Genomic DNA, 12446 nt, shown 5'->3' with positions numbered 1-12446 from the left:
ATAGGTAATGTCCCATAAACACACCCTTAGCAAAAGCAATTCAACAACACTATTATTATTCTCAGGTGCTAACTCTCTCTCTGTCTAAAACTTCACTTTGGCAGCAGAGAACTCAAGTTCTAGCAGACAGCAAAATTCTCCTAACTAACTGAAAGCAAAACTACAGTCCTTTTTTTGTATCCATTTGAGCCTGACTCCACCCACTCATGATTCTTTTGTCTTACTTAAAAAAAGTTCACAGAGAACTCAAAGCTGGTTACCAGCTGCCTTTCAGCAGGAGACATTTTGACAGTACTGTGAGAACACCCTTCTGCAAGGGAAACAGGACAGAACATATCTCTCACAGGCACAGTATCATCACACCACATTCAGATGACCCAAGAATCCCAGGATCCTCTAAACACAAAATAAAGCCCAAGTCTTTGGACTCACTACTTAAGCTATTCAATCACATTTGGCTCCAGAACAATTGTAAAACCTTGTGATGGTTGAAGTAGGCCCTGGAAAGGGGATGAAGCCAGGTCACATCTCCTGCACTGTAAAGGGTGGTAGATGCAACCCAAACCAATTTTGTTCACACTCTGTCTTCCTCCAGAAGGATTTCTCTCTCAATGATTCCACTTCTAAACTCCCTCCAATGCTTCCTTGATTTGCCGAAGTACCTGCTCACCTCCCAATTGTTTAGTCTAGAATTCTGAGATCTTATTTCAACAGCGGCTCACTGACAATGTCCAATCCTTCTGAACTCCCCAGGCCTTTCCCAGCCCAATTACTAATGAGTCAGCACACAGCGTCGCTGTGTGGCTTGGACCTGTTCCTCAGCATCTCTGCTAGTGTCCGCTTCCCAGTGGTCCCTGTGTCACCACACTCTTCTTCTACATTCCTGATTATCTTTCTATCTCAGAACTCCCAGATAGATAACTGCTGTCTCTTTATCTGGTTCCTTTTAATAGGGCCAAAACTGGATATCCAGTTTGCTGTTTTTGCTCCACAGCAATGTGGTCTTGATGACCCAGATGCCTACCTCCTTTAAACATTTGAATGGAAAGGAAACCATCCAGGACAGTACATGAATGGGCCAAGACTCACAACCTGTTGGCGATTTAGTCCTCAGCCTACATTTGAAAATCTCACATGCCAGAGAATCACATAAGAAAATTTCTTGAGGAGGAAGAGACACAAAAGAAATAGTTACACAGCAAATTGTCTGACCTGGAATGCCTGCCAGAGAGCATAGTAGAAGCAGATTCAATGATTGCTTTCTAAAATGAATTGAACAAATATTTGAAAGGAAAAAAAAATTCTGCAAAATGTTATAGGAATAGAACAGGGGAATGGAAATAATCAGATAGTGCTGTCAACAAGCCAGTATGGGCAGGATGGGGTGAATAGCCTCCTTCTGTGCTGTATTGTTGTATGATACTTGTCACTTTTGTTAAAAATGTTTACTTTGTAGGATAAATCCATTTTCTGAAAATGGTGCATTCATACAAATGCATCAGATCATCTCCCTTAAATGAAGAAATAGTCATAATGCCTAGTAAATAATTATCATTTATTTTGCTGGGTGATTATTGCGATTTGTGGAAGATTTATGTTTACGATCATGCAAATACATTGTAGCAAAAACTTGAACTGTTAACTTAACCTGTGCAATTTCATAAACGATTGACACCTAAATTCCTTATCATTTTCAAAACACAGAAACATAGAAAATGGGAACAGGAGTAGGCCATTCAGTCTTTCAATCCTACTCAGTTGTTCAATATGTTCATAGTTGATCATCCAACTCAGTATCCTGTTCCCACTTTCTCTCCATACCCTTTGATCCCTTTATCCCAAAGAACTATATCTATCTATTTCTTGAAAACATTCAATGTTTTGTTCTTAACCATTTTCTGTGGCAGAGAATTTCACAAGCTGACCACTGTCTGGGTGAAAGAAATTTCTCATATCAGTCCTAAATGGCCTACTCTGTATCGTTAGACAGTGACCCCCAGTTCTGGAATCCCTGTTAATTTGCAATATTCTTCCTGCATTTACCCTTTCTAATCTTCTTAGAATTGTTTCTTAGAATTTTTTTCTACGAGATTCCTGCCCCTTCCCACCTTATTCTTCTAAACTCCAGTGAATAAAGTCCTAACCGATCCAGCCTGAATTTGGATGTCAGTCCTGTCATCCAGAGCTGGTAAACCTTCCTTCCACTCCTTCCATAGCCAGAACACCCTCCTTCAGATAGGGAAACCTAAACTGCACACAATACTTCTGGATAGAACATTTTGATTTAAATTTACAAATAGCAAATTTAAACAAGAACGAGAGAAATTTAGAAAAATCTACCATGCATTCTAGTACAGACAATATCATGAAGGAAAATCATTTAGGAGAATCACACAGAATTACTTTTAAGTCCATAGCACAGAAATAAATTAATTAGCCCATTCAACATTTATGATTCATCTCTAAAACATTTATAAATCTGCTGTCACCCCTCATTGTGAGCCCTTGCTCTTTCTGCTTGTGCTTAACTATCTCCTTGATTATTCACTGTTATTCTGAATAATCAAGATTATTCACCTCAACTGTTCCCTGTGACAATGAATTCAACATTCTTACCAATTTTGAGGCAACAATTTGTCCTTAAATTCTCTTTCTGAATTATTGATGATCTATTTATATTTGTGACTCGTATGTCGTCTAACCTAAAGTGGGAAAACATGCCTGTATGTCTGCCATGCTAAATTCCTTCACAATTTTAAAGATGGCTATTAGATCACGCCTCAGATTCTCAGCCTTTTCTGTTTGGTGTCCACTGCCAGTTTTTGTACTGGATGCTGGGCTATGAAATTACGAATATGAAAGAAAGGAGCTGTGATAGAACAAGCAGACTTTGTTTTCATATCTTCATGTACAGGTAAGTTCTACTATGTAATTAATATTTAATTTTTTGGCAAAGATTTGTAGCTCGGGTTGTGGGTGAGTTTGTTGACTTGCTCGCCGAGCAAGCTTGTTCTTGTTCAGACGTTTCATCACCATGCTAGTTAACATCATCAGTGAGGGCTCCAATGAAGTGATGTTATTCTGCTCCACTTGGAATTTATATTGCCTGGTCCATTATGGTGAGTAGTGTCATTTCCAGTTTTGATCTAAATGGGTTTGTATATGGGGTCAAATTCTGTGTGTTTGTTGATTGCATGGCGAGTGGAGAACCATGCTTCTAGGAATTCCCGTGCGTGTCTATGTTTGGCTTGGGCTACTATGGTTAACTTGTCCTAGTTAAACTGATGGCCTTCATTGACTGAGTGTAACTCCTAATCATCCAGGGTTCCCACTTCTGATATCGTTAGGACACTGTTGTCCTGAAAAAGCTTTTGCTGTAGCATAGTACATTTCAATAAAGTCAATTGTCCACTTTTTCTTACCCACATCATAATATACATTATCAAGGAAATTGAGACAAAGCTTCTTTAAAAGTAATGGAATTATATACAGTATTAAACAGAAAATATTTATTTGAGGTCTGCACTAACACATGTTATCATTTACCAAAGATAAAAAAAGTGTAGCCAGGAAACTTTGGCTTGGTTCCTGGGAATATCATTAGACCATGACACTCACTTAATCTGCCAAAAATAGTGTGCTTGGATGAAATTTTTTCCAGACTGTTCTGAAAATTGACCAATTTATGCTGAGAGGCACAACTGTCTGCCCACTAATGCATACCATTACTCAGTGCAAAGTGAAACACTTTAGTTATCATCCACTGCTTGAGGAGTATAGAGGGAGTACAGGCATACACAAGAAGGAAATCAGGACGGCAAAAAAGGGATATGTGATAGCTTTGGTAGATAAGGATAAAGAGAATCCAAAGAGATTCAAGAATATTAAGGGCAGAATAGCAACTTTTGAGCAAAAGAGAAAAGGGCCCCTTAAAGATCAACGGGGCCATCCTTGTGAGGAATCGCAGGAGACGGGTGAGATACTAAATGAATATTTCGTGTCAGTATTTACAGAGGAGAGAGATATGGAAGATAGGAAACTTGAGGAAATAAATAGTGATAGCTTGAAAACAGTCCACTTTACAGAAGAGGAGGTGCTGGAATTCTTATAGCACATAAAGATAGATACATCACCGGGACCTGATTAAGTGTATCCTAGGATATTGTGGGAACTAAGAAATACATTTCAGCGACACTAGCAAAGTTTTTTTTTGTCATCTACAGCCAGGGGTAAGGTGTTGGAAGGCTGGAGAGCAGCTAATGTTGTGCCTTTATTTAAGAAAGGCCACAAAGAAAAGCGAGGTAACTAGAGACCAGCGAGTCTGATGTCAGTGGTGGGTCCGTTGATGGAGGGGATTCTGAGAAACAAGATTTACAAGCATTTGGAGAGGCAAGGACTGATTAGGGATAGTCAGCATGGCTTTCTACATGGGAAATCGTATCTTACAAACTTGGTTGAGATTTTTGAGGATGTGACCAAGAAGATAGATGAGGGTAGAGCAGTAGATATTGTCTACGTAATCTTTAGTAAGCCTTAAACAAGGTTCTAAATGGTAGACTGCTTAGTAAGGTTAAATCACATGGGATCCAGGGACACCTAGCCAAATGGATATAAAAGTGGCTTGCTGGTAGAAGGCAGAGGGTGGTGGTGGAGGTTTGTTTGTCGGATTGATAGCCAGTGACCAACAGTGTTCCACAGGGATCGGTGCTGAGTCCACTGTTGCTTGTTATTTATATAAACAATTTGGATGAGAGTATAGGAAACATGGTTAGTAAGTTTGCGGATGACACAAAAATTGTTGGTATAGTGGATAGTGAAGAAGATTATCTAAGAGTACAATGGGACCTTGATCAGCTGGGCCACTGGGCTGAAGAGTGGCTGATAGAGTTTAATTTAGATAAATGCAAGGTGTTGCATTTTGGTGAGACAAACTGGGACAGGACTTTCCCGGTTAATGTTGGATCCTGGGGAATGTTGTTGAACAGAGAAATCTCTGAGTTCAAGCAAATACTTCCTTGAAAGTGGCGTCACAGGTGGATAGAGTGATAATAAAGGCATTTGGCACGCTTACCTTCATTGGTCAGAGCATTGAGTATAGGAGCTGGGACGTCATGTTGCAGCTGTACAGGACATTGGTGAGGCCATTTTTGGAATACTGTGTACGGCTCTTGTCACCCTTCCATAGGGAGGATTTTATTAATTTAGGAAGGGTACAGAAAAGACTTACAAGGATGTAACCAAAACTGAAGGGTTGAAGTTATAATGAGAGGCTGGACAGGCTGGGAACTTTTTTCCCCTGGAGCAGAGGAGGTTGTGTAGTAACTTTATAAAGGTTTATAAAATCATGAGGGGCATGGATAGGGTGAATTGCAAAGGCCTTTTCCCTAGGGATAGGGGAGTTTAAAACTAGAGGCCATGGTGTTAAGGCGAGAGGGGAAAGATTTAAAACGGACCTGAGGGGCAACTTTTTAAATGCAGACGCATATATAGAATGAAATTCCAGAGGAAATGGAAAATGCAGGTATAGTTACAACATTTAAAAGCCATTTGAACAGGTACTTGAATAGGAAAGGCTGAGACAGATATGGGCCAAATACAGACAAATGGAAGAAGCGTCTAGACCCAAAATGTCAGCTTTCCTGCTCCTCTGATGCTGTTTGGCCTGCTGTGTTCATCCAGCTCTACACCTTGTTGTTACAGACAAATGGGACTAGTTTGATTCGGGAAACTGGGTCAGCATGGATAAGTTGGACTGAAGAGTCTGTTTTCATGTTGTATGATACTATGACTGCAAGACTATGTATTAACCACAGAAGAGATCAAGCTTCTGGATTAAAAGTGCATTCTTATTTAAAGAAAAAACTGCATTGAGATCTAATATATACTTTACCCACTAATATATATTGTATTCATTACAAACAGCAAATTTTAATGAATTAGTTTGACCTGAATAAACACCCGAGTTCCACTGGAAGTTGAGAGTTCACCCTCAACAAAATGAATTTTCTGGATGTCCTCTGCTTTAAATTAGACATCACTCAAAGTTTCTCAGGAGTTATTTCTACAAAGGTTTAGTGTTGTCTTTCACCTTTTACTTGACTCCCATCCTCTCACCTAGAAGTGGCCCCACTGTTCATGGCTTGTTACTGATCATTTTACTGTCAGTGATCCCTTTGATTCTACTATTTCATAGACATAATCTCTCCAAATATGTCTAGCATGCCAAGTTAACTCCTTCTAAGAATTGTCCTTTTATCAAATGATTCATTTTGTCATAAGCAACCTGCACATTTAGTGCTTTGGCTTATAATTTATGTGATGTGTTTCATGGTCACCAGATGTCCCATTACTTTACAGCCAATGATATACTTTACTCCCTCTCTCTGCAGCATAGTCACTACTGTTGAAATACACAAAACATAACAACCAATTGAACAACAAATGCACAGAGCAGGCTGGGTATTTGTTTTTGGTGATGAAAGGTAGGGCTTATACAATAAATGGTAGGGCCTTGGATGGTGTTGTAGAAAGAGGGACATAGGGGTGCAAGTACATAATTCTTTGAAGTTTTTATCACATTAAGCTAGGGTGGTTAAAAGGGCATTTATCATCCTTGCCATCATTGCTCAGTCCTTTGAGTGTAAGAGTTGGGAAGTCATATTGAGGGTAATTTTAACTTCCCATATATTGACTGGGACTCACTTTGTGCTAGGGGCTTGGATGGGGCAGAATTTGTAAGGACCATTAAGGAGGGTTTCTTGACATAGTATGTAAACAGTCCAACGAGGGAAGGGGTTCTACTGGACCTGGTTTTGGGAAATGAGCCCAGCCAGGTGAGTAAAATTTCAGTGGGGCAGTATTTCAGGAGCAGTGACCATAACCTTGTGAGTTTTAAGATACTCATGGATAGGGATAACACCAGTCCTCAGATGAAGATGTTAAAGTGGGGGAAGGCGAAAACAACAATATTAGGCAGGAACTGGAAAATGTTGATTGGAAGTGGCTGTTGAGGGTAAATCCACATCAGACATGTGGGAGTATTTCAAACCACAGTTATTAAGAGTTCAGGAGTGGCATGTTCTTGCGAGAATGAAGGATAGGTAATGGAAGTTCATGAACCTTGGATGACCAGGGATGTTATGACCTTGGTCAAAAATAAAAGGGAAGCATACGTAAGATCTAGGAGGATGGGAAATGAAGAAGTCCTTGAAATATATTGGGAAAGTAGGAAAGGACTTAAACAAGGAATTACAAGGGCTAAAAGGGGTCATGAAAAGTCATGAGCAAACAGGATTAAGGAGAATCCCAATTTTTTTTATACGTATGTAAAAACCAAGAGGGTAGCCAGGGAAGGCGTTGGCCCACTCAATGACTAAGGAGGGAATGAATGTGTGGAGCCAGACGAGGTAGGTGAGGTCCTAAATGAATACTTTGCGTTGGTATCCACCAAAGAGAAGGAATTTGTGAGGACGATCTCAGAGAAGGAAGTTTCAAATCTCTAAGCCAAGTTGCTATTTAAAAGGAAGAGGTGTTGTGCGTTTTGAAATGTACTAAGGTAGATAAGTCCCCCAGTCCTGATGAGATCTATCCCAGAATATTGAGGGAGGCAAGGGAACAAATTGCTGGCGCATTGAAAGACATTTTTGTATCCTCTTCGGCCACAGGTAACATCCCGGAGGCCTGAAGAATAGCTAATGTTGTCCCATTGTTTAAGAAGGGTAGCAGGGATAATCCTGGAAATTACAGGCCTGTGAGCCTCATGTTTGTGGTAGGAAAATTATTGGAAATGATTCTCAGGGACAAGATCTATGTGCATTTAGAAGCAAATGGACCTAATAGCAAGAGCATGGTTTTGTGTGGGGGAGGTCGTGCCTCACTAACTTGATTGAGTTTTTCGAGGTGACAAAAATGAATAATGAGGCAAAAGTGGTTGATGTTGTCTACATGGACTTCAGTAAAGCCTTTGACAAGATCCCTCATGGCAGACAATTACAAAAGGTGAAGTAACGCAGTATTGGGGTGAGTTGGCAAGATGGATACAGAACTGGCTTAGTCATAGGAAACAGAGGGTGGCTGTGGAAGGATGGTTTTTGGAATGGAGGGTTGTGACTAGTGGTGTTCCACAAGGATTAGTTGTGGGACCTCAACTGTTTGTGATCTACGTAAATGATTTGGAGGAAAATGTAGCTGGTCTAATTAGCAGGTTTGCTGACGATACAAAGATCGGTAGAGTGGCGGACAGTGACGACGATTGTCACAGGATACAGCAGGATATAGATCAGCTGGAACATGGTCAGAAAAATGGCAGATGTAGTTTAATCCAGACAAATGTGAGGTGATCCATTTTGGAAGGTTAAGTACAGGCGGGAATTATACAGTGAACGACAGAACCCTTAGGAGTATTGCTTTGCAGAGGGATCCGGGTGTGTTGGTCCACAGATCACTGAAGGTGGCAGTGCATGTAGCTAAGGTAGTAAAAAAAGACCTATGGCATGCTTGGTTTCATTGGAAGAGGCACTAAATATAAGGATAGACAAGTCATGTTGCAGCTTTATAGAACTTTAGTCAGACCACTCTTGGAATATTGCTTACAGTTCTGGTCACCACACTACCAGAAGGATGTGGATGCTTTGGAGACAGTACAGAAAAGGTTTACCAGGATGTTGTCTACTATGGGGGATTTTAGCTACAAAGAAAGGTTCCTCTGATGCTGCTTGGCCTTCTGTGTTCATCCAGCTCTACACCTTGTTATTTTGCATAGACTGCGTTTGCTTTCACTGGAACACAGGAGGTTGAGGGCTGACCTAATAGAAGTTTATAAGATTATGAATGGCATGGATAGAGCGGAAAGTATGAGGCTTTTTCCCAGGGTGGACGGTCAGTTACTGGGGGACACAGGTTCAAGGGGCAGTGGGAGAAGTTTAAAAGAGATGTGAGAGGCAAGTTTTTCACACAAAGGGTGCTAAGTGACCGGAACACACTGCCGGAGGTGGTCGTGGAAGCAGACATAATAGCAGCATTCAAGAAGCACCTGGACAAATACATGATTAGGAAGGGAATAGAGGGATACAGATCCTGTAAGTGATGACGGTTTTAGTACGGAAGGGCAAAATGTGTCGGCGCTGGCTTGGAGGGCCGAAGGGCCTGATCATGTGCTGTATTGTTCTTTGTCCTTTCTTTTGGTGAGCCTCCTTCTGGAATGCTGTGTCCAGCTCTGGTCACCCTGTTATAGGAAGGATATTACCGAGCTGGAGAGGGTTCAGAAGAGATTTACCAGGATGTTGCTGGTTATGGAAGGTTAGAGTTATAAAGAAAGGCTGGATGGGCTGGCACCTTTTTCACTGGAGCAGAGGAGGTTATGAGGTGGCATGATAGATGTTTATAAAATAATGAGCGATATAGATAGAGTTAATGGTAGTTGTCTTTTCCCTTCAAGACTTGGGGGCACATTTTTAAGTGGGAGAAGAGAGATTTAAAAAAGACATGAGAGGGAAATTTTTTACACAGAGGATGGTTTGCATGTGGAATGAACTTCCTGAGGAAGTTGTGGATGCGTGTACAATTACAACGTTTACAAGACATTTAGATTGGTACATGAATATGAATGATTTGGAAGGATATAGGCCATGAGCAGGCAGGAGGGACTAGTTTCATTTGGGATTATGTTCCGCTTGGTTGGACCGAAAGATCTGTTTCCGTGCTGAATGAGACTATAACTGAGGGATAAAATATTGGCCAGGGCATTAAGGATAACTCCATTCCACTTCTTCAAAATGCTAACACGAGATCTTCTTTGTCTATCCAAGCAAGTAGAACGAGACTCATTTGAATGTTTCATCCAAAGGACCACACCCTGTACAGTGCTATACTTGTTCAGTACTACATTAGAGCATTAGCTTAGAGTATTGCTTTGAAGTCCAGAGTAGGACTTCAATCCACAATTTACTGACTAAAAGGCACGAGCACTGCTAACTGCATTTCAGCCGACACATATTCAAGGGGTCTAAGCAGAAAACTGATCATTATATGAAGTTATACCTTTGGGAATGGTAATTTGACAGCCCAGATTTTTCCTTTGAAGGTGGAAGAAGGCCACTTCCTGAAGTCTTGCACGCTCCAATTCAGAGAGACTTTGAATAGGAACAGGCTGCAGTATGACACTTTGTCCAAACATGGTGTTCCAAGTGAAATCACCCTACAAAGAAACAATTTGTAGAAGTTAACATAAAACAATGTAGCAGTTGTGTTACAGCAATTAATTCATCTTTAAAGAAACTAATTCATTAGAGTTCTTTGATGTAACAAGTAAGGTGAGTAATCCAAAGCCTGTAGAAATGGTCCCACAGTCCTTGCCTTAGAGCAAAATAGGTCCACAATGCAAAATAAAGTAAAATAAAAAGATGTGCTCTATACAAGCATCCATCCTTATGAAAGAGATAAAATACCATTTCAAAATTTATCACAAGTTATGTGATACAAACAACAAAAAATCCATTCATCCTTCCTCACCCTTTATACTATCCTGTACAACCATTTAGCATGTCTTTAAACCTTTAACTTATTCCATAATTTACACTTGAGAGAATGCATCTGTGATCACATTTTTTTTTCTTCTGGCTTTGTGAACAACCTTTATATTAAACGGTTGAAACAACAGTATTCTTTTCTATTGTAGAGTACTTCCTTGGATATCGGTTTAGTTTCTTAGTATAATACCTCACTGGTTTCTCTATTCCTGACTCATTGTCATGCAATAAGACTGCACCTACTCTCAAGTCACCAGCATCGATTGCAATTTTAAGAGTTTTCGTAAAATCAGGGCTTGACAACACTGCTTCATTTATTAAGATTGGGTTCAGCTTCTCAAGGGCTGCTTGGAATTCTTCCACCCATACACCACTATTGTTTGTTTTTACCACAAATTTGTTAAAAGTACAACTATTATAATGAAGTTACACACAAACCTGCGATAAAACTTATACATTGCTGACAATCTTATAATTTCCTGTTTGATTTTCGGAACGGAAAATTCTATTAGAGCATTCATATTTCCTGTTCTTGGCAACACTTGCCCTTGTACCTCAATATGTCCTAGGTATGTCACCCTTGCTTTTGTATATTCACTTTTGCCTAAATTTATTACTACGCTTTTTAACTGACATTTCTTAAACATGTGCTCGAAATGTCTTTCATGTTCCTCCTACTTCATCTGAGTAAACTACAGAGTTCAGTACTTCAGCTACCAATTGGTTAAGTCGTCTTTGGAATGTAGCTGGATCATTCTTTTAATCCAAATGGCATGACCTAACGTCTGTTATAATCCATTTGTTGTGACAAAAGTAGATAACTCTTTAATCATTGGCGTTCATGACACTTGCCAGTATCCTTTCAACAGTTAGCCTTGGCAATAAATGAAGCACTGCCAATCCTAATAACAAAGTCCTCTAATCAAGAAATTGGGTATAAATCTGCATTGAATTTTCTGTAATCTATAACAGATTCCAGTTGATCCATTTGGTTCAAAAATCAACCTTTCCGGTTGAACTTCAGCTGCTTTGACTAGGTTCAGTCAAGTGACTTAATAGCATGCACTTAATTTTTGTTTCCACCTGACATTGTGATTTGTTGAGCCCAGAAAAGCAATATTGTTTTATCAGCATGAATCACCTACATCCATTTCCTGTGTAGTTAATGTAGTACTTCCTGGCGATTCTCTACAGATATCCCTATACTTGCGTTATTAATCCTCTTGCTGTGCTTCCTCCAAATATGAGAACAGAATCAATTTAAATAAAATAAACCCTGTAGATTAATTTGGAGAATCTCTGGTAGCCCCTAATAAGAAATTTAATCCTTTGTCCCAAACCTAAGAGCATTTGTGATATTTAATCATGGTTTTGAATGTCTGTTGGTATCTCTCTAATACTCCTTGTGTTCGTGGATAATGTGCATTTGACTTCACTTATTTTACACCCAAACTAGTGATGCATTGAAAAACTTTAGACTAAGTTAGAACCTTGATCAGATTGCATTTCAATTTTTAGGCCATAACAAGTAAAAGACTTACCTATTCCATACTATCTTAGCTGTAATGATCATGAAAGGAATAGCTTCTGCAAATTGGGTTGTCAAATCTATAATTGTAAGGATATACTGGTTGGCCTGCTTTTATTTGTGCAATGGTCATATACAATCTACTAACACTTGACTGGTTCTTCAAAAAGTAATGTATCAAAGGTTGTGATTTAATTACATGTTGAGACTTTCCTATTACCTGACATGTAAGGCACATTTTATAGAATTTTACTCATGAATTCCTGGCCACATAAAATACTTGTTTGCCAATACTTGTGTTTTCCATATCCCTATGTTTCCTGCCACAGAAATTTCAATTGCCAACCAATCTTTCATTTGGTAACACATCTGAAGAACAACTATCCATTCTT

At 39.6% G+C, this 12446-nt stretch overlaps 1 protein-coding gene across 2 annotated transcripts in view; it reads right to left on the bottom strand.

The window, feature by feature from the left end:
* The window catches only part of arhgap36 (Rho GTPase activating protein 36), a 135385-nt gene that overhangs the window by 85092 nt on the left and 37847 nt on the right, over positions 1-12446 (bottom strand). For both annotated transcript variants that reach the window (XM_048605259.1, XM_048605260.1), the window contains one exon: positions 10039-10195. In XM_048605259.1, the coding sequence (XP_048461216.1) occupies positions 10039-10174 (136 nt within the window). In that variant the 5' untranslated portion in view covers positions 10175-10195. The remainder of the gene's footprint in view (positions 1-10038; positions 10196-12446) is intronic.

The sequence above is a fragment of the Rhincodon typus genome, chromosome 14, assembly GCF_021869965.1.
Source record: "Rhincodon typus isolate 14 chromosome 14, sRhiTyp1.1, whole genome shotgun sequence".
Lineage (NCBI taxonomy): Eukaryota > Metazoa > Chordata > Chondrichthyes > Orectolobiformes > Rhincodontidae > Rhincodon > Rhincodon typus.
This window is presented reverse-complemented; position numbering and strand designations above follow the sequence as displayed.